The 22,505-nt window shown below is 34.9% G+C and overlaps 5 protein-coding genes across 9 annotated transcripts; 2 read left to right on the top strand and 3 right to left on the bottom strand.

The window, feature by feature from the left end:
• Window positions 1-241: 241 nt before the first annotated feature.
• LOC131625704 (leucine-rich repeat receptor protein kinase HPCA1-like) lies at window positions 242-6,124 on the top strand. 4 transcript variants are annotated; one of them, XM_058896542.1, is made up of 19 exons: window positions 242-374; window positions 1,149-1,272; window positions 1,361-1,432; window positions 1,503-1,577; window positions 1,677-1,748; window positions 2,041-2,202; window positions 2,285-2,359; window positions 2,478-2,549; window positions 2,628-2,699; window positions 2,830-2,898; window positions 2,989-3,063; window positions 3,165-3,236; window positions 3,391-3,528; window positions 3,649-4,145; window positions 4,240-4,407; window positions 4,493-4,629; window positions 4,780-4,999; window positions 5,131-5,366; window positions 5,478-6,124. In XM_058896542.1, exons 3-19 carry the CDS (start codon window positions 1,374-1,376, stop codon window positions 5,928-5,930), a joined length of 2,652 nt encoding a protein of 883 aa, XP_058752525.1. In that variant the 5' UTR covers window positions 242-374; window positions 1,149-1,272; window positions 1,361-1,373; the 3' UTR covers window positions 5,931-6,124. The 4 variants fall into 4 exon arrangements, with proteins under 4 accessions (XP_058752525.1, XP_058752527.1, XP_058752526.1 ...); XM_058896544.1 differs by having other exon boundaries at window positions 1,353-1,432; XM_058896543.1 differs by having other exon boundaries at window positions 256-363.
• A 76-nt stretch (window positions 6,125-6,200) lies between these two features.
• On the bottom strand, window positions 6,201-8,666 carry LOC131625706 (probable methyltransferase At1g29790). Its single transcript, XM_058896545.1, has one exon. It carries the CDS (start codon window positions 7,657-7,659, stop codon window positions 6,301-6,303), a length of 1,359 nt encoding a protein of 452 aa, XP_058752528.1. The 5' UTR covers window positions 7,660-8,666; the 3' UTR covers window positions 6,201-6,300.
• Window positions 8,667-8,786: 120 nt separating this feature from the next.
• Window positions 8,787-11,114, bottom strand: LOC131625707 (cinnamoyl-CoA reductase CAD2). Of its 2 annotated transcripts, XM_058896547.1 has the most exons (3): window positions 10,109-11,114; window positions 9,689-9,760; window positions 8,982-9,121 (listed from the first exon to the last, which is right to left on the bottom strand). In XM_058896547.1, exons 1-2 carry the CDS (start codon window positions 10,948-10,950, stop codon window positions 9,694-9,696), a joined length of 909 nt encoding a protein of 302 aa, XP_058752530.1. In that variant the 5' UTR covers window positions 10,951-11,114; the 3' UTR covers window positions 8,982-9,121; window positions 9,689-9,693. The 2 variants fall into 2 exon arrangements, with proteins under 2 accessions (XP_058752529.1, XP_058752530.1); XM_058896546.1 differs by lacking the exon at window positions 9,689-9,760 and having other exon boundaries at window positions 8,787-9,121; window positions 10,109-11,102.
• A 1,465-nt stretch (window positions 11,115-12,579) lies between these two features.
• LOC131625667 (uncharacterized) lies at window positions 12,580-13,134 on the bottom strand. The gene has a single exon (XM_058896507.1). The coding sequence runs from the start codon at window positions 13,132-13,134 to the stop codon at window positions 12,580-12,582; it is 555 nt and encodes a 184-aa protein (XP_058752490.1).
• A 3,208-nt stretch (window positions 13,135-16,342) lies between these two features.
• Window positions 16,343-21,430, top strand: LOC131625703 (uncharacterized). The gene is made up of 8 exons (XM_058896540.1): window positions 16,343-16,437; window positions 18,365-18,783; window positions 18,889-18,958; window positions 19,185-19,240; window positions 19,398-19,473; window positions 19,614-19,650; window positions 20,826-20,940; window positions 21,009-21,430. The coding sequence occupies exons 2-8, from the start codon at window positions 18,497-18,499 to the stop codon at window positions 21,250-21,252; spliced, it is 885 nt and encodes a 294-aa protein (XP_058752523.1). The 5' UTR covers window positions 16,343-16,437; window positions 18,365-18,496; the 3' UTR covers window positions 21,253-21,430.
• Window positions 21,431-22,505: the final 1,075 nt, after the last annotated feature.

The raw sequence follows: 22,505 nt of genomic DNA, 5'->3' as shown, positions 1-22,505 counted from the left end.
CTTTTATCCATTACATCTTTTTTATAAATTTGAAACTATAATATTGAAATAAGGGACTGACCGACCCATCAGGCCACAAGGCCTATTAGAAACTAGGTTGGGCTCATTTTTTGCGGCCAATGAAATAATCGGGCCGACCAACTTCAACTCCTTTATATGTTTCTGTCCTCCGGACCGAAGTGGGTTGGGCGGGACCGGTCCATTTAACATAACATTCGATTGTTGTAGGGGTGGATTCAAAACTGCAACAATTCACTTGCTCTTAAAAATGTGAAATCGGGTCCTCGAAAAGAAAGCAAGCCAACTATGAAGCAAGGACACAGTCTTCTCCATACTTATGCTGTCCAGAAAATGACAACTAAGGTTGTCTGCAGGTGAAAGCTAGTTATGTCAACGCAGAAACATTCAAAATTTGATAAACTCAAGTAACCAAGTTGCATGTAGTGATGCACCATTAACTATATTTGCTTATTGCGATGGTTTAAAAAACCTTTCAGACTCGGTCCAAGTTTCTATTTTTCCATATAACATAATCTCGTTAGTCTCCATGGCAAAGCCGTTTCAACTCTTGTTAGAATTTGCATAACTTTTATATTAATGTGATTGTTGACTTTACATATTCTTAATACAGTTGGTTCATTATTTTATACTTCTGTTCAAATGTTGGAATCAGCATCATTGTTTTCTAGTTGTGATTCTCAATTGGATAAATAAAAGAACTTTTGATTATGTTGACTTTTTTTTCTATTGATGTAATGAAGTGATGGAATGGATTTAAATGAGGATTGTGTCATCTTTCTGTTCAGCATTGTGAAGTTTTTTTATGAGTAGCCAAGTTCTGTGTCATCTTTTAGGTTGATCATGGGTGAAAGAATTCTAGTGTTCCTACTCTTCCTTTTCAGTTATTTTTTTGTAGTTGTAGTAACAAAAACTTCAAATGAAGATTGTAAGTTTTTTTTCTCAAGGATATGCTCTATGGTTAATGTTTTTCGAATCATTCATCTACGAAATTCAGTCTATAACATCGTGAAATTAGAAATGTTCGGCTCGTTTTTTGTTGAGAAAAAATTGAGTATTTGATAACGGTCACATTTCAGAGAAAGACCTTATCCTTATTAGTTAGTGATTAAAATTTGGCTTTGTTGCAGACCTTGCACTTTCGGCTTTAAAGTTTGAGTGGAAGAATACGCCGCCAAGTTGGGAGCGCTCGCAGGATCCTTGTGGTGGACATTGGGAGGGCATTGAGTGCTTCAATTCGCGCGTTATCACCATGTACTTTTTCTTAAATTCTTACATGAGTTCAACCTAGGTTCTTCTGAATTGTTTTGTGTGAGTTTACAATTGTTTGTTAGTGTTTCAGATCATTGTCTAGCATGGATTTGTCTGGCCAGCTTTCATCAGAAATTGGATCACTCTCCGAATTGCAGATTTTGTATGTGTTCTATTTTCTTAGTATCTGATTTGAGAATTGGAAACAATTTTTCATGATTCTTCCTTTGCAGGGTTCTGTCCTACAACAAGAATTTAACAGGACCGCTTCCGGCCGAAATTGGAAATTTGAAAAAGCTGAGAAACTTGTAAGGCAGTATTTAATGTTGTTAAGATTAGAATCCTCAATCCATACACTTGATCAACATTCAACAACTTTAACTATGCGCTATTTTTTACTCTTCCAGACAGCTTATTAACTGCGGCTTCAGCGGTCCTATCCCAGATACAATAGGAAATCTAAAACAGCTTGTATTCCTGTAAGTGCTTAATGAACTCTAGTCAAGGACAAATCGTTCAGAAGAATCCGAAATCGAATCTTGATCGGAACAATCTTTGACCAAAATTTACTTATCTTTTGTCCGAAATCCAGATTACCAGGGTCTCTTCCCTTGGAAACCGAAGGGTTAAGACTCAAAAAATATGATTACATTTGAAGTTTATGTACTTCCTATGTTGATCTTTATATTTTGAGTACAATATTTCCTTATCATGTTTTTGCAGTCTTATATTTTATTATGCTACTGATAACTAAGTCAATTTCAATGGCAGATCTTTGAATTCTAATAGATTTAGCGGAACAATTCCAGCTTCTATTGGTAATCTCTCAAGTATTAACTGGCTAGACTTAGCAGAAAACCAGCTCCAGGGTCCTATCCCAATATCTAGTGGAACTACTCCCGGTCTCGATATGTTGCACAAAACAAAACACTTGTATGTGACATTATTTCTGTAATATTTACGGTAATTTGCTTCATATCTATCAAACTCATTGTAACATATTGCCATTTTCCAGTCATTTTGGGAAGAATAAGCTTTCAGGGACTATTCCAGCTAAACTTTTTAGTTCTGAAATGTCGTTGATACATGTGTAAGATTCATCCCAAAGATTATCATCAAGAATTTGTTTACATTATTGAAAAAACTCGAGTAGGATTTTTCCTAACCAGTTTCCTAAAGGCATTTACATAGTAATATATTTTTTGCAGGCTTTTTGAAAGCAACAAATTTACTGGCAGCATTCCATCTACACTTGGACTTGTGAAGACACTGGAAGTGGTGTGAGTGTCTGTATTTCATATTTAATAACTAAAATTCGCGTTTTTATTTTGTCTTGAAATATGATTTTACGTCTGCAGGCGCTTGGATAACAATTCGTTAAATGGACCTGTGCCTCAAAACATCAACAATCTTACAAACGTTAGAGAATTGTAAGTACAAAAAACACATGTTTTGCCGAAATTTTTTCATTACCCCTTCTTTCCTTCATGTGTAATGATACAATTCATCGCGATGAATTTCAAATATGTTAATAGAGGTTTTTGAAATTATGTCTGTCAGGTTCCTGTCCTCTAATCACCTATCCGGTTCCCTGCCAAACCTTACTGGAATGAACGTCCTCAGTTACCTGTAATTAGCAAATCATTAATCTGATATAATTTTAAATTTTCTGCATAACCTTTTGTTATGACTGAGTTGGTTATTTAAATTATTTTGAAGGGATATGAGCGATAACCAATTTGATCAATCAGACTTTCCATCATGGTTATCAACTCTTCAGTCTCTAACAACAATGTATGGTTTTCTTTCTATACTCTTTAAGCTATAACTTTTCCCTCTCTCTGTCGGATACAACGGCTAAATTCTCGTGATTATCTTTTTTTTTTTTACGACAGAATGATGGAGAAAACACAACTTCAAGGATCTATTCCCGTTTCTTTGTTCAGCCTGGGACAGTTACAGACAGTGTAAGTACCAACTGTATTGATTTTGACAGTTCAACCTTAAGATGACGATTAATGCGGGAAAATATTACAGGGTTCTCAAAGTTTAAACTCGTTTCAAGTATTTGTTCCTGTTTCATATTTTGCGGCATAAGCTAATTTTTTTACTGACTCATAGGATGCTGAAAAACAACCAGCTGAATGGAACTTTAGATATTGGCACAACCATTAGTGACCAACTGGGAGTCATTGATTTGCAGACTAATTTTATTGAAAAATTTGATCCACGGATCGATGTCTCTAAAGTGGAGATAACGTAAGTCATAATTATAGCAGTTAGTTTATTTCAATTTGTGATGCATAAATTTCAATTTTTCCATCTTGTCTTTGTTTCTTCTCTTTTAAGGTATATTATTGAATGCATGTTTATTTGCAGACTTGTAGAAAATCCTTATTGTGATGAAGGACTCCCAGCGGCGAAACAAACCTACTGCTCCATTGCAAAAAACAATGACTCATATACAACGCCGCTAAATAACTGTGTGCCAGTTTCCTGCGACTCGAATCAGATATTAAGCCCGAATTGCAAATGTACATACCCTTACACCGGAACTTTAACTCTTAGAGCTCCTTCTTTCTCTGACTTGGGAAACAAGACAGTGTTTGATATGCTAGGTTTCACTCTTATGGAGTCTTTTAGAAATCACGACAAACCCGTGGATTCAGTTTCCTTAAGCAATCCGAGGAAGAATGTGTATCAGTATCTTGATTTGAGTTTAGAAATATTTCCATCAGCCCAAGATTCTTTCAATAGAACCGGTATTTCTGGCATAGGCTTTATGCTCAGCAACCAAACATACAAGCCTCAAGCTGACATTTTTGGACCATTTTATTTCCTTGCTGATAAGTATGAACATTATCTGAATGACTCGGGTATGTATATATATCTGGCTCTACATTTAGTAATGAAATCAGTTATGTTATTACAAGTTCTTCATTTTAATATTGAATTTTTCTTGTCAATTAGTAATAGAAGAAGGTCCTGTGAAATCCAGTAAATCGTCAAATATTGGCATCATCGCTGGAGCTGCTATTGGCGGTTGTGTCCTGGTTGTGTTATTACTCCTTGCAGTTGTTTACGGTTTCCGCCAAAAGAACAAGGCAAAAAGAGAAGCTAAGAAAAGCAGCCTTTTTGGTAAGATAACTTTATCAAGGGAATTTTGAATGCGAGTGTGTTTGAATTTAGTACTTTATTACATATTCCATTTCATAAAATGCAGAACAATGGGGTCCTGATGAGAGCAATAGTAGCATCCCACAGTTGAAAGGTGCGAGGCGCTTCAGTTTCGAGGAGATTCAGAACTGCACCAAAAAGTTTTCACAACTCAATTACATAGGATCTGGGGGATATGGGAAGGTATTGAATGTTTCCTTGCCGAAAAGTAGTGGTTTGTTCATATTCGGATATGCTACAATATTACAACTGCTATTTTACAAAACTTTGTACTACCTAAGCTTTTAATATCAAATTCGCAAAAGTGTCTTGAATCTATAATGATGATGGCAGGTTTATAGGGGAACTCTTCTCAATGGACAACTAATTGCAGTAAAACGAGCTCAAAAGGAATCAATCCAAGGAGGGTTGGAATTCAAAACGGAGATTGAACTTCTATCGAGGGTCCACCATAAAAATCTTGTTAGCCTTATTGGTTTTTGCTTTGAGCAAGGCGAACAAATATTGGTTTATGAGTATGTTGTAAATGGTACTTTGACAGATGCTCTTTCAGGTACTTTTTGCGTCATTTTTCGATTAAACATGTGCTTGAAAATCACCATATAGTATTCAGATAATTATTTAAAGTAGAAAACCAAATAATATATTATCTTCATGAACATGCTAATCTTCCTATCAATGCAGGTAAGTCAGGAATTAGATTGGACTGGATTAGAAGGCTAAAAATAGCCCTTGGTGCTGCTCGGGGGTTGGATTATCTTCATGAACATGCTAATCCTCCTATCATACATAGAGACGTCAAATCGACAAACATTTTACTCGACGAGCGCTTGAATGCTAAAGTATCCGATTTCGGTCTATCCAAGCCATTGGGTGATGGTGCAAAAGGTTATATCACAACTCAAGTCAAAGGGACAATGGTTAGTATATTATATAACTAATCTTCTAAACCTTTAAACAATATCTGATAAAATCATATCTCGATTAATGAATTAAGTAATGATGATAAACTTTTGTATTTGATCATATAGGGTTACTTGGATCCAGAATATTACATGACACAGCAATTGACAGAGAAAAGTGATGTTTATAGCTTTGGAGTACTAATGTTGGAGTTGATAACAGCAAGAAGGCCAATAGAAAGAGGGAAATATATCGTGAAAGTTGTTAAGAATGCAATTGACAAGACAAAAGAGTTAAATGGTCTTACGGAAATCCTTGATCCTGTCATTGATTTTAAGGCATCGTTGAACAGTTTTGAAAAATTTATAGGTCTAACAATGAAATGTGTGGAAGAGTCAAGTTCAAATAGGCCTTCAATGAATTATGCACTGAAAGAAATCGAAAACATGTTGCTGTTGGCTGGCACTAACCCTAATGCTGAATCAGCATCTCCTTCATCTAGTTATAATGCTAGTGGAAATTCTATGCATCCTTATGAAAATGAGTACTTTGATTCAAGTGTGGTACTTCCACGCGCATAAAGTGTACCTATGTAAGATTTTCTTTTCACTTTTCAATTGAAAAGTAACTTGTTGATATAAATTATAATGTATAAAGGGAGGAGGGTATTGATCTTCTGTATTATATTGTTAGCTTAAGATTTAAGATTTAAGATGATTGAAGGTGAAGTTTGATGTTAGTTTCTTGTTTACTTTCAGAATTTTTGTTGGATGAGTTGTGTAACATACATTACTTTTGAACATAATATTGAAATGGATTCTGTTCGAGATGGTTGGTGTGTAGGAGCCGATTTTTCCTCTTTGCATTTTTTTCTTGCATAATCACTTTTAAAACGGAAAAAAACTCTGTGGATTAAATATAGCATATACATAATACATTCATATGCCTATCTCAAAGCATTGGTTTTTCCATTAGAGCTGAAATGTACCATACATTCTTTCGAACCCCGGGATCAAGTTTCACTTCAACATGCCATCGCAGTTTATTGAATCCAACCTGATCGAACATTGGCACGTAAGTTTGGTTGAACTGTGAACCGAAGCAGAAGAAATGGTCAAGCCAGAATAGACCTCCTGGCCTCAGCACCCTGTATATATCATACAAAAAAAACTCAAGCATGGTGTCTGGCATCCAATTGCCAATGACATCCATAGAGTGCACAATATCCAGTGTGTTTTCGAAGAACGGAAGCCTTTGAGAAACGGTAATATACATTGGTATTAAACCTCTTGATGCAACCATGTTGTTGAATGGACCATCCAAATTCAGTGTAGTTGTAATGATCGTCACGTTTCGCTCCTTCATTCTAGCTGCAAATGTTCCGGTTCCACCACCTATGTCAAGCCCAATACGAATTGTTCCAGCCGTTTTTGTTGCAAGAACTTGGTCAATTCCAAAATCAAGTCCACCATCATCAAAGATCCATTTAATCTTCTCTTCTTTCTCTAAGTCAAAGCAACCTTTGCAGTCATAAGAACCTGGCTCATTCTTTCTATCAACAAGACATCGGTAGCTTTTACAACTATAGGACTCCCAGGTAATGCTTGTGTCTGGTGGAATCCTCCAAAGACTATCCGGCAGAGGCGTTGGCTCTACATAGTTTATAGGAGACTTCGCGTGGCATCTCCGACGAGGTAATGGTTCGCACCCTTTGAGCAAGAGTCCTTGTGCAAGTACATCATCTCCAGGACATTCTCCTCCAATATCATATGTCATATATTGCTTTAACTCGTCATGGTGCCTCGAGCAGGCTTCACCAATAGGCATGTGAATTTCACCTGAACCGATCTTTGGTGAGTACCCGAAAGGGAGCTTGTGAGGGCCAAGTGCAATATTAAACTCGTCAGATATAGTGGAATCATCGCTTCCGAGGTTCACAGCCGAAGGATTCTCCTCTACACGGTTGGATTGTTTTTCTTGTTCGCGGGTAAGATCAATAAGCAGAGCCTGGACAAGTAAGTTAGTTGAGTTGAGTCTCTGATGCAGCTCAGATAAGATTGTGTGGCTTGCAGCTAGTTGAGCTTTGGTGGAGTTGAGTTCCTGCAAGATGGAGTTTGAGTCACTTGTACTCATAGAGGAGTACTTGTACATGAAACTAAATGGACCAATGAAAATGTAAATGGTTACAAGGTTGGTAAATAGGATTAGCATAAAAGAATTCAGCTTCTGCTTCTGTGTTTGAGAATGACTCTGTTGATTATAAGATGGAAGCTTTTTTGAGTATTGTTGGTCATGAGTTTCATTCCCCATGTTTTTTATTCTCAATGGCTTAAGAGAAAGAAACAAAGAAGAGATAGATTAAAATGTACAAAAAAGTTTGTGTAATTTAAGGTTGCTATAGTAAGGGAACTTTTCAGATGTGTAGATCCAAGAAAGGTTAAAATAATTCCACGTTCTATGCATTTCATAATAAGCATGCACATTGGTCATTGTGAAGCGCCGGAATGGGTGTTGAAGGAATGTAATGGCTAATAATTTGGCTATATTAAATGACATATTGTAGCACTTGCATGTTACAAATTCTTCTCATTTATGACTGGCTTCTTGTTACTTGTGCACTATCTTCGGATCTCACACACTAGCTGGTAAATTAGTCAACAATTATTCTTGGTATTTATTATTCTTGGTATTTCATGTCGACCTTACATTGTTTGACAATTTTCTCAGTGATTAACTTGATTCCATGTGAGATTTGGTTATGGTTAGTATTGACAGGTCGGTTTAAAGTAGCCAATTCCAGATAGCAGAGTGTTGTGGCCGACTCCAAAAATGGGATAACGTATAAAAGAATGGTCGCTATTTGATCACCTTTTAGACAAATTACCTGAATAATAATAATAATAATAATAATAATAATAATAATAATAATAATAATAATAATAATAATAATAATAATAATAATAATAATAATAATTATAATAATAATAATAGACATATGAAGTGCAGAGATTTTTTTTTGGAATGGCTGGAATGCAGGTGAATGAAGGTTAGAGTTGAGTCTACTCAAATTTGATTGAAAAACTCAAAATTACCCTTAAAACGTTTTAAAATTAAGGGGTAATTTTGATTTTTCAGAGAAAAGGATAACAGGATAGAAACCGCTCCGGGCCAGAAAATACCTTGTTCCCGCTATCCGCTATATACCCTAAAGCGGCCGTTGTAGTGTTCTGCACCACTAAGACTCTTCCCATTGCGGTCGGCCTACGCTTCGCTAAAGTGGAATAGCGCCGCTATTGGCCGCCGTTGACTACTCTGATTTAGTTTTATATTTTTGGGTTCATTAAAGGTAAGCAGCTTGCTTGTAATGTAATAATAATAATTGAAAATTACTCCATTATTATGGGCAAAATCAAATGAGAAAAGAAGTATAACAAAAGTGAGGATAAAGAGATTATTTACTAGATAAACATAGTGTAATATAATTACATTCATTATTGCTTATACATTAAATAATTACATTTATTATTGCTTATACCTTAAATGAGAGAAGGGGAAAAACTAAGACTATTTATCCTCGAGAGAAGATCTAAATGAACTGTAATTCTAATTCTGAGAGGCTGAGGGTGTTCTCTGCAGGAATCCTTTAGCCATAAGGCTTTCAGCTGCTTCTGTAATAGCATCTTGAATGGGTGTGAAGACTAGGCCCAAGTCTATTAGCCTCTTTGCTGCATCTTTACATGGTGTCAAACCAGGCTGAGTTTCATCAGGGAAACTGCACCAAATTCTTGTTCAGAGAAAACTAGCATACTATGTAGGAAAAACTTCAGAACAAAGGTATAAAAACAAAAATCTAAATATGAGTTAATATTGGCTTAGTTAGAAAATCTATTTGGATTAATATTGATATACTGATAAATCTTGATTGCCTGAAACAATTAAGACTTATGATAGAGTATGTCATAGCATCACTTTTCTCTAAGTTAACCATGTGTAATAATTTCTGTCCTGAAGACGGCAATTTGGTGTAATCAGGATTCAAGTGGAATCTCTTATTAATTGTTGAATCATATAATCTGCGATCTTTGAAATGTTTCTGAGATTAAGCTTATGAATGATATTAAATTTGTATTAGTATTTGAAGTGAGATTCAAGGTTTTAGTTATCTTACTTGTGAGCTATACTTGTGAATTTAAATGACGCGAGTATTTCAAGAGATTTAAGGTTTCCTTTGTCTCACTAGTGCTAGTTTATAGAATTTGTATAATCTTACTATTAGTGTTAAGATTCTATAATTTTACTTTCCCATCCTGATTTTGTGTAAAATCTTGATTTTAACTACCTTGCTCACTGTTCCATCATGGTGCTGGGAAACACGTTTGGAGCTTGTAAAAATGAGTTTGTGGTTCCACACCTAACAAATGGAACAATTGAAGTTACATGGACGCGCCTGCAGTTTAAAGTATGGGTTTGAAATAGTTCTTTACTTCATAGATGTTATCAAGGCACAATAAAGTTCCAATTTAGGTAATGATGGTTCCCGCCCTGACAAAAGTGATTTCAATCAAAACTAATCAAATACTAGTCTTCTAAAACTAAACTAATCAAATATTACTCTTCTAAAACTAAACTAATCAAATACTACTCTTCTAAAACTAAACTAACTTTGAATTTTAAACAAAAAATTGAGTATATGATGAATGGCTTTAAACAAGAAGAAAACCTAACATGACATGGGAATGAAATGAAGCAACAAACTAACCTGTGAATAGGAAAATGAGGGTACAATTCAGAAACAATTTTGGCAAAACTAGAAAACTGATAGATACCATTAGTACAAAGATATCTACCAGCAGCAGTTGGAGTTTCATAAACCAAAACATGAGCACTAGCAACATCTTTCACATGAACAGCACCCAACCAATAACACTCCTGCGTATCCTCAAACCCCATCATCAACCTCTGCAAAACAGCAGAACTCGCATTCATCTCCTTCTGAAGCAACGCTCCCAAACAAGTCCCCGGATGAATCGCCACCACGTCGATGGTGGCGTCGTTCTTCTCGCAAAACTCCCACGCGGCCTTCTCCGCCTCTGTTTTCGATACCGGATACCACTTCCCTCTCGACGAACAGTACTCAACGTCCGTCCACGAAGATTCGTCGATCGGTTTGTTTTCCGGCCAGTTAGGGTTTGGCACCATGGCAGAAATGGAGGAAGTGAGAACCACGCGCTTCACACCCGCGCGCTTGGATGCTTCTAGAACGTTTAGCGTTCCGTGTAGAGCGGGTTCGAGAAGTTCCTTTTGTGGATCGGTTGGGTCTTCGAGTGTGCATGGGGAGGCGACGTGGAAGACGCCGGAGCAGTTTTGGATGGCGGCTGATACGGCGGCGGAGTCGAGGATGTTGACGGGGAAGATGGTGATGCGGGATTGGGCTTCGGGGTGGAGTGTGAAGAGGTGGGAAGGATCGGAACCAGGGAAGATTGTGGCGTGGATTTTGTAGTGTGGGTTTTGTTTGTGTAATAGGGTTTGAACTAGCCATGAACCGATGAAACCGTTTGCTCCGGTTACGCATACAACCTCTTCTCTGTTTTGGTTAGCCATGTTTCTGTCTCTGCATCTAGCTCATGATTTTTGGACAGTGACGGAACTTTCGGTTCATGTCTTTATCCAGATTCCAGATATAGTAAGTGTTTTTTCATTTCTTTTTTAATTGAAAAAGGTTTAGATAAGGCCAAGGCCGTTAATAGAGGTATTTAAGTTGAAGTTTTATTGATCGGACAAACCTCATGTCCAAATACTCTTTGATGTTACTCCCAATTTCTTACCGGAAACAAGTTTAGGTAAAATGAGTTTAGGAATTTTTCATGATCATGACAGACCTCAAGTTTAAAAGAAAATTTAAAAAGAATCCTCATACTCCCAATTTATATGAATTTTTTTTTACAGGAATTTATATGAAGTTATGTATATTTAAATTCAAATTTTTAATCAACTTTTTATATACTCCCACCGTCTCATAATAAATGTTTTATTTGAGCAATGCGCGGTTTTTAAGAAAATGATTGGATGGGTTGGTTTTAGTAAAAATATTAATGTCATTTACTAGAATATCCCTATTAATAGTAGTTGAATAATGTAAAAGTTAATAAATAAGGGTATAATAGTAGAAAAATAATAATGATTGATGCATTAGAATTGTAAATGGACAATTAATTTGAGACAAAGAAAAAATGCAAATGAGACACGAGACGGAGGGAGTAATCATACAATAGAATAAAGCAAGATGAGTTCTTTGGCAAGTTTGCCAAGTGTCACTCTCTTATGCATTCTCACAATTTTTTCCATTCTATTTATAGTAAATTCTTTTACTTCTTTATTTATATTTTAACATTTTATTTTTTTAGTTATATTTATTTATTATCATTATTCAGTTTTGGGAATTAGAAACATTTCCTTTCCTCTTCATACGCAAAGTATTTACTACTTGGACTATTGGGAAATCGATTTTGTGCCTTGGAAACAACCAAAACCACCTTCACCAAAATCGATTTGGGGAAGAGGAAGAAACAAGCCGGTTCACCTCTTCTCCCTCTCCAAATCACACCCACGTCAAAATCCCCTCACCACAACTTCCATAATTTCTCCTCACAAACCAAACCACTCTCACCCTCCATCTTCAACCACAACCATGATGTGGGAACGTGAACACGATGAACACCACCACCACCACACCACTTCTCCAAAACCCGACCAAATCCCCTACCATAACTCCTATCTCAACTTCGATTTCTTCTCACCTCTCTCCAAACACAAGGTTCTCCAAACCCTCACCCTCTGTCATCTTCTTTAGGGTTTTCTTTTATCAATTTAGGGTTTGTTTTGTTTTGTCACTAATTTGTGATTTGCAGGATTATTACAAGTTACTGGAAGTAGATTATGATGCTGATGACGAGGCCATTTTTTGATCCAAATCTTCGACGGAATCTCTATTTTCCGATTTCTCTTTTCGATCACTTCGTGTGATGACTCTCAATTCCTCGCGAATCATGGCTAATTTTTCACCCACAACTTCCAATCAGCTTCGGTTCCTGCTCAACTCCTTGCACGAAGTCAACTTATGGATTCTTAAAACGATGAAATCAATTATGTTATTACAAGTTCTTCATTTTAACATTGAATTTTTCTTGTCATTTAGTAATTGAAGAAGGTCCGGTGAAATCCAGTAAATCCTCAAATATTGGCATCATCGCCGGAGCTGCTAGTCCACATAGTGGAACTTATGTGGTATGATAACACCTTTTGATAACACTCCTTTATGCTAGTCCACATAGTGGAACTTATGTGGTATGATATTGCTCTTCTATTTCTAAGAACCCTCTCAGCCAGTAATGTAGTCCAACTTTTACCACTTTTAACAAATTGCCAGCAAAGGTGAAGCTTTGTGCCCTCATTAAACCCCTCAAGAGATCTTAGCCCAAGGCCTCCATTCTTTAAACTTTTACAACAATTTTTCCAAGCTACATTTACTACTTTTTTCTGCTCTAAGTTGCCACTCCATATAAAATTGTGCATCCAAGTTGTTACTTGCTTTGTAAGAGATCCAGGCCAGTGGTATATAGATATGTAGTGTACCAACATGCTTTGAATCACAAATTTTACCAACAGTAATCTTCCAGCCATTGTAAGAAGGCTAGCTTTACCAACAGTAACAAACAAAAAATGCACAGGCTTAGGTCTACCAATAAATATAGGTACCCCCAGATACACAAAAGGTGTTGTAGCCATAGTAAACCCAATTAAATCAGCAAGATTTTTGAATCTCCACAAAGACATAATGTTGTAGTTCATTTGAAATGAATATGTCATTATCTTTTCTTAACACACCAATATCTCTTCCTTTTCCATATTTCAATGATTTATAATTTTTCATGTTTAAAATCGTGTTCCTGTCAAATCTTTCAGCCTCATTTCTATCACAAGTTTTTATCTTCAATGTTTCAAATCTCATATATCTTTCTCTCACAAACACACATACACATAAGCATTCATGCTCTGTCTATCTCTTTTGTTCACTTTTCTCCTATATTTTTACTTCTTAAGTACTATCTCACTAATACCTCTCCCATCTAAATCCATATCACATATCTACTCTCTCCATCTCAAATTATCTGTGGCAATGATCCACTTCACATGAATTTAAAAACAGTAATAAATTAAAGAAAGAGAACTGTGACTTTACCAAATAATCATGATTAATTGTTGGGGTATTCAAAATAACATTAATATTAAGTGAGAAAACAATAAATTAAGAGTAATTAATAGAGGGTACAATTGGAAGATTAAATATAAAATTGCATTGGTAATGTAAAGTGACAAGTATTTTTGGACAAATTTTTTTCTTCCGAATATGACATTTATTTTGAGACAGAGAGCATATCTTTTTCTCTTTCTCACCATTTTTTTAACATACTTAGTTCCTTTATTTTTTCACTTTGTTCATAAATAAGGAGATACATGGAAGGAAACGAGTATCAAAACAACGTCCCCAATATAAATAAAAAATTGTGACATATGTTTAACTTGAGTTTTTATTATAAACAATTTAAGTGTGGATTTCTATTATGAGGTTTAGCGTTTCTTTAACACAAGGTATGGTTTAACTGTTTCAATCTTACCTTCGTTATTGTTGGGTATAGTTTGTGTGTATACTTACAGTGCTTAGGGATTTTGCAAATTTTTATCTCTTTTTCGTTTCAAAATTTAAAATTGATCTAATATTTCATAGATTGAAATTTGTGTCTTTGTCCGTCTTCCATTTTCTTCTTTAATTCTAAAAAATATTATGTATGAAATTTTGAATGTGGAGCCAATAATAGATCAAACGTATATCATTAAACTTATGTGAATTTAAATTTGATTTTTAAACTTTTGTGATTTGCTTTATACTTTTTTTTATTATGAACTTTTTTAAATAAAAAAATATTTCATTTGTGTTTATGTTATTTTAATTTTTGGTTCTCTCCATTGTGTTTTTTTTAATTAATCTTTTTTATTTTTAGTTTTAGTTTGATTTTCTCCAACTTTCTATGTTTTGATTCTCCCTTCTGTTTTATTTATTTATTTTATTTATTCTTAAAAATTAGGTCAAAGTTTATGATTGTGATGCAGTCAAAAGGCATATGGAATAACAACCGCTAAATTTAAAATAAAAACACAAAGTTGCAAGTAGGGGTGTTCGCGGTGCGGTTTGGTTCGGTTTTGAGCATAAAAGTCATCCTAACCGCGAGATAAAAATGCATGCGGTTCGGTTTGGTTCGGTTGATTTTTAAAAATTCATCCAAACCAAACCAAACCAAACCAATGCGGTTAGGATCGGTTCGGTGGACCGCGGTTTACACTATAAAATAAAAATGTACTGAAATAAAAAGAAAAAGGAAAGTAATTTAATGTCAATATAATATATGATATTATACCATAAAAAAAAGTTATATTACAAGAACCTTAGAGAACTAAAAATGCATTATAAATGAAATACATATAGTAGACAGACAGTAGAGAATTACATATATATATATGTAGCTCAATAAAATACAAAAACTATGTGGATTATGCCAAAACTTAAGTTAATAAATTAATTATTAAAATTCAAAACATGAGGTGTGGTTGTGTGCAATTGGATTAGTAAAGATAATAAATTAATTATAAAATTCAAAACTTAAGTTAAATATGCGGTTTGGTTCGGTTCAATTCGGTTTTGTGAAATAAAAACCGCGAACCAAACCGACCCGCGCGGTTCAGTCTAAAAGTCATCCAAACCAAACGCGGTTTTTTGCGGTTTCGGTTTGGATTGGTTCGATTTGCGGTTTTGCTTTTGGATTGGTTCGGATACGATCACCCCTAGTTGCAAGCGTAAAGTATGTCAGATAAGTTTTACAATCCACCAGAAAGAGAAAAGAAAACTCTTTATTTTATAATAATGAAAGATAATCCTTATGGTCACACCAAAGATCTTTAAATACAGAAAACAAAGAAACTCTAATGGTCTTATGGGTCTTTAATCCAAAACAAAATTAAATAAAACAAAAAAAAAATAAAAATTGCTTAAATATTAAAAAAATATTTAAATATTAAAATGCTTTCGGACGCGCGATTTCTTCTTCGATACACACAACTAACCTTTCTAAACCAGACTATTCCACCTATGAAGAACTCAACCTCGAGCTCTCTTCTTGATAAAGAGTTTTATCTGTTTGATACTCATGAATGTTAGTAACATTAAAGATATTAGATACTACCTCTGGTCCTATTTATAAGAAAAGATTCATTTTTTAGATACATCGAATAAATAATGTATGTGGACAATATATTGTCTAGATACATTATTTATTCAATGTATCTGAAAAGAGAATATTTTCTTATAAATAGGACTAGAGGGAGTATATTCGTGGCATCTGGAAGAGCTACCACATAAGCATTATCATTGATCTCTCATGTCACTTTGAAGGGTCCATACTTAGGTGGCTGCATCTTGTTGTAAGTACCAAACGGAAACCTCTCTTTACGCATAAACACCATCATGTCGTCTCCTACATTGAAAACTTTGACTCTCTTGTGTTTTTCAGCAGCTGTTTATTCTTCTGCCCATTGGCCTCTAACTTAGTCCTGACAGCTTCTTTAACGATCACCATTTCCTCAACCATATTCTCAACAGCCACACTAATTTGACGCGCCTTAGACAACTTAACCAAATGAACCATCCACTTTAACATTAATTTAGATTATATATCTATTTTGCATTTATACTATTTAGGTTATAAATTTTTATTAAAACAATTATATCAACTGTGCGGCCGAATAAGTATCTATTCAATTTTTTATAAAGTAAATTTTTTGAGAATTTTGAAAATTAATGACAAATTTGATTTTTAATTTTGAATATGAAAAAACTATAAAAATGTCCAAAATTTGATTTTTTATTATATTTCCTTTTTCTTTTCCATATTATTAATCGGTTTAACTTATAGCACTCCTACTCCTCCGTTTGGCACAATCATAGCTTTTCCGCGTCAGCCTTCCTTCGATCGCGCGGTATTCTTCTATTCTCTTCTCTCTTAGATCCGATCTTCGTCGATTCAATGTTCCTTCTTCCACTTCCTTTATTATTTATTTTTCCAGATCTTAAATTCATCAATAAACCCTTGCATGTCCCTTTTTCCATATTCTACGCTTTTTACTATTTCATACTTTCAATCATTATCTACTAGTTTTTATTTTTATTTATTTATTAGGCTTTTTAAGGTTTGATTCATTGCTGTCTAGGTTGAAATTTCATTTTTATTCAATGCATTGCTATTTGATGGTTATGCTAATCCATAATCTAGGTTTTAGATGATAATGATTCTACTGAATTGATTTAGTTAAAGGTTGTGTTTTACTTCAAATGTTGTATTTTTGTATGCATAAAATTCGTTTTTGAGCTAAGTTTACCAATGCCGTAAAATTTTCTGAATGTCATCTTGCAATCTAAGGATCTAAGATAGAAATATACACAAGACATCCTAAGGATCTAAGATAGGAAGCTAGGTTGTTAATCTATGATAGCGGGGCGTAACACTGGACCCCCAAAATGCTATAGCGGCATAGTGAATAGCGGGACGACCGCTATTGTGAGCTTTAAAAACCAAGGAAAATACTTAACATTAATACATAAATACTTAAAATAAGTTCCAACAACATACATAATGCATTAAAAACAGAAGTTGCAACAACATGCATAACTTCCAACAACACCACAATATAAGTTTCCATCAAAATCAAATTATAAATGTGCTCAAAATGACTAAATCAAATTCTAAAACGAACATAAACAAAATAGATGTGAATGGTCTATTGTTACCCTATGTCAATATTGTCACTAATAGGCTTAAAAAAACCTTTCTTGTTGGAAGTTCGTGTTAAACTTGCAGAAGATGATGCCTTAGTTGCTAATAGATGAGAAATCGGCAAAACAAGGGAGAAATAGATGTGAATGGATGAGAAAGTGAAGAAAAGATGTATAGGTGAAGAGGAATATGGAAGAATGGACGAGAAAGATGGATGTTTGCTGATTTGAGAAAAAGAATGGATGAGAAAGACGAATGTTCCCTGATTTTAGAAGAATGTGGAAGAAGAAAATTTTGCGAAGAGAGAACAACAAATTTTTAGGTCAAAATATCCACCGCGTGCTGATTTGAGTGAAGAGAGAACTGGAAAAGGACCTAAAGCATCACTAGCAGCTTTTATATTAGTCAAATAAAAGGGAAAAAAAAATACCAATTTGCTTTTTAAAAAAAAATTCAAACATACAATATTGCCCTCATCTTCACAATAGCGGTCTGTAAACCGCTACAAAACCTCTATTGCATCGCTAAAGCGCCGCCACGACTCCACAAATAGCGGCCGCTATTTCTACTATTACAGATTGCGGTTAGCAGCCCAAAAGTGTGGTGCTGAGGTCCTCTACTGCTATGCTATGCAGCTATAGCGAGCTATCGATAACGTAGATAGGAAGCATTATTTGTGATTCAGTCCGAATTGCATACATCCACCAAAATACTGAAATATATTTGTTTATCTCAATAAGAAAACAAGTTTTCTGAATTGTGTATCATCCTGAAAATCTTAGTATTCTTTCTGCTTTGAATATCATGGGAAAAACCATTTCTCTCTTTTGCTTCTAAGAAATTCTAATTGCTTTTTTCATTTTGGTTTTTATGAGCAATCAGCAATAGTTTTAAGAAGATTAAAAGAAGTTGCACCTTGTAGTAATTTTTTATTTGCTCTGCAATTCATATGTTATTTGTATGTGTGGATTGTTGTGAGTGGTGGTTACTTACATTTGCATGCCAATTTTCCTAACGTGTTTACCTTTTAATTACATATGCATGTCAATGAAGCTTGATTCAAATACAACAACAATGGTATCTTTTGGTTGTGTGCATTTTACTAACGTGTTTACCGTTTAATTCCTTTTCAGTTCTGAACACGGGTCTTGTTAAGGATTGTTTGATTCATAGGAAGGACCAGATTGGTATAAAGGCACTCAATCCCAACCCCTCTTCATTCGTACTCTCTCACCATCTCGATTGCTTTTCTTCTATTGTGAGAAATGGACAAGGTTGTGGAAGAGGTTGAAAAAGTGAAGAAGGAATGGGATGAAGCTTACAGCAAAACACAAGATCACATTAAATCAATTGGAGAGTACGGTAAATCAGGAAGATCCAAAGAGGATGAAAGGAATTCACTTGCTAGATTGAATGGTATTGCTCAAGATGGTTTAGCGCTTCTTTCATCTCTGCATTTCAACCTCGATCTTCACACTCCACAGTTGCCTACTCAACAAGAGGTTGATTCTGCCCGTGAATTGCTTCAATCATGGAAAACCCTAACTCAAAAGTACTATCCCTGTCTCTTTCTCTGCTTGGTTTTTATCGGTGATTCACTAGCTTCAAAATAGTTGGAATAGTCATGAGTTGCGTTTTCTTTGTGTGTTTTGAACAGTTTGCGAATGAGTTTAAGGAATGCTAATCTACAGGCCAAGGCTAATTTAAGGAAAGCTGCTCAGGAGGAGGCAATATTCTTACTTGAATACCTTTAATTGTGCTGTTCATTTTGGTTGACTACTTTTCTGATTTGATATTTTGCTTATTGGGACGTCATCTTCTAATCATCGAATGTGAACAATGAACCTATTAGTGATATTGTAGTTGTTGATATGTATGTTTTGTGTTGGTTTAAATTGACCGACCATGGGTTGGAGAGTGCAATGTGACTGATTTTGTTTCTATATGATGCAGCGAGAATTACTTCTAGGCGGTGGAGAAGAATCCACAGTCCGCAGACGCAATTTGCAGTACGTCATTGAACTTGCTTCAATTTTCAGCTTGGGTTAACTTGTTCTACCAGTTTTATTTGTATTTTTAGTGCCATTTCATTAGAAATTTTGTTTGGGACTTGGCATGATACTGGGGTTAAGTAGTTTAGTTCTCAAATCTGTCTTCTTTGTCCAGGACAAAAGCTGGAATGACCTCTGCAGCAGAGAGCATCACAGAAAGCCTACGCCGTACTCGTCAATTGATGGTTCAGGTTAGTTATCTTTCTTTCTAAACCTTAGTTTGATCATGTTCTTGTATTGTAATATTTTTCTCCATCATTATTTCATAAATGCTTTTTCCTTCATAAAAATGGATTAATTAGTGTACTCATTGTATCTGTGTGTTTATCAGGAAGTTGAAAGAAACACAAGCACACTTATGACTCTTGGTAGGTATATTTTTCTCCTTCTCTCCTCTTTTATATTAATGATGTTTGTTTTATTGTTCTACATCTAGTTTTTAATTTATACAGGCATACACTATGTTTTCTTTTTGGTGAATATGAAATTTATGTCGAGACAAAGAAAAATGCATAAAATAACTTTAAGCTGGGTTATATAAGTGTGCATAGGGATTGACTTCTTATCTGAAAGGATTTGCACTTTGAAAGGGTTTGTATAGGGATTGACAATGTAATCAAGTTTCAAAGATCAGTTGAGAGCCCATGCTAACAGACATAAGAGGGCAGTGGGATAGGAAAGTTGAATTTGTCTGTTTTCTCTAGCTACGTCCTTGCAAACTTAGGTCATTGTCTAAGCAACCTAATAAAAAGCTGAGCTATCATTTCTGCGGCTCTTGTCATGTCCTGGAAAGGGTGGAACAGATTGCATAACTGGAGTTGTCAGATCACAGCCAGAATCCATCCAATATTTCATGTTTATTTGCTAAAGAAATAGTGACACGGCAGCCACCCAGCCTCTGCCCCATTGTGATGGAACTCCGTATGGTAATCGGTGCTTTATTCAAATGGGTTCACTACCTGATTGGGAGAACATCGGGAAGACTTCAGTCAGCATTCAAGGAACTTTTTATTTACGTCTTATAGTGGGGGAGACTATACTTTTAGGCAGAAATCCTAGCCTAGCCTCTGAAGTAGTTTAGGCATTGTAAACAGAATAAACTAACTCCTGTTTAGTACTTAGGACTTAGGATAGTTGACAAGGGATAGAATTGAAGGATCAAAAGGGGAGAGTGATGACATTGGAATTTAATCTTGGTTTCCTCTCCAAATACCCATGAACAATTCTTCATCTTGTCTCTTCTACTCTGTCATAGTTCTTGTCGTCAAAATTGTGATTAAACATGTAGGAGTGTACAATACACATTTAATGCAGTTAACCAATCCCATGACACCTGAATTCTCCTTTTTGTATAAATGAAAATGTTTTTTGTTCACTATTTCTGCTGGTATGCTTGTTGAAATATTAGTTGAATTGAATTATTATACTATTGACTTGATGAGTTTAGGTGCTGATATTGCTTTCATCAATATGATTATGATTCTGAGGAGTATAAAATTATCATACTCTATCTGTTTGTTTTGCAAATTGCTTGGATATATAGATGAATCAACAGGAGTGTTAACAAAGGCTGAAGGTGAATATAAAGGGCACCGCTCATTGTTGATGAGAACTAGAAATCTTCTCTCCACAATGCAACGTCAAGACATCATAGACAGGTAAGGAAAAATTTGATTCTTCACTGAATTTTTTAATCCTAACAATCAACTTGTATGTATATGAACAGGGTGATACTTGGGGTTGGCTTTCTATTGTTCTCCCTTGCCGTTCTTTATGTTGTTTCCAAGCGTATCGGAATACTTACCTTACAGAGAAAGGTTACTGAGGCCATAAAGGCTGGTATGATGAGCCATGCAGAGCTAAGACCACAAGCTGTTGTAGAGGACATGAATCTTCATCAAATCAGAGTTGATCATGTTAATAATATACATGCTCCTCCTTTAGAACAACAAATACGTGATGAACTTTGATACATTCCTAGAAACGGCGTAGTGTTGTAAGTGTTTATACATTAAGAGTGATCATATACAACTTTAGCATTCCTACTAGTTACTTAAAATGGAATAGTATTTATCAATTTGAGAGTTGAAAAGCTATGTGGCACCTTTTTTATTAGAAGGTAATTAAGAGGACTATTAAGCTGCTTTATGAGATCGATATTAAACCCTTTTATTTTTTCTGTAGTTATTTTAGTTTCACTGTGCACATTGCTCGCGTTTGGTGATGATTACATCACTTACCGGGCTGGTTGAGATAAGTTTCTCATTAAACACTTAAGAAATTGATTAAAAACACTTGAACTAATTGATTTTTCATATAATCTCAGTACTAATTAAAACTTGCAAAATGTGACTGATATTATAGGTGGATGATTGATCTGTTAGACGTGGAAATGAGCCTAACATTATCACCTATCTTTGATTTTTTGGATGGATTTGAGGGGGTGGGAAGGGATGTGTTGTAAAGTGTAAGTGTAGAGTTGTGAATGTTCCGCATAGGCAGATTGGCATCAGATTAAGCAAAGACTATAAATGTAAATACATCGAATATATTGCATAGAAATTGTGTCAAGATGTCGTATCAATTCAATTTTATGGGTCTCATTTCAACCACTCATTATATGCGGAAGTTAAGCTGCCGTATTCAAAAGTAAATACATGTTAGCCGTCTAATCACTTGAAAATAGTATTTTGTGGAAAGCAATTAAAAAAACTACAACAAATAACGAATACTTAATGTCATAAAAACTATATGTATAGTTATTTGCCGAATCCGTAGAAGGGAGAGTTCCGGTGAAGAAGAAGCAGTTATTATGGTTGGCATCTTGTTGGACAATTTGGTGCAAGCGTAATGCAGCAATTTTTAAAAACGAGGTGGCGGTTGTCGCAGATGTGTTCGAACTAATTTTTACTTATGGAGTTAAAACCCTCTAATTTTTACTTCTGGTGTCAAAACCCTTGTACTTTGTTAATGTTAAATCTTATCCCATCTATAATATAAGAAAATTTACTGTTCTTGATTTCTCAAAAATACCCTTAGATTAACTTAGTTTAAAGTAATAATTTTGGGGCAAAAAAAGTCTTTTTCTTATTTGTATAGTAATAATTTTCTATGGCAAAATCTGTACAATTTATTAACTATTTACTTTTTGTCAGACCAATTTTATTTTTCCCAAACCTCTTTTCTCCACTACACGACAATTCAGACCCGTGCATACCCTTAT

Source organism: Vicia villosa, unplaced genomic scaffold, assembly GCF_029867415.1.
Source record: "Vicia villosa cultivar HV-30 ecotype Madison, WI unplaced genomic scaffold, Vvil1.0 ctg.000233F_1_1, whole genome shotgun sequence".
Taxonomy (NCBI): domain Eukaryota; kingdom Viridiplantae; phylum Streptophyta; class Magnoliopsida; order Fabales; family Fabaceae; genus Vicia; species Vicia villosa.
Note: the sequence above shows the minus strand (reverse complement) of the source record. Positions and strands in the feature narration are given on the sequence as shown.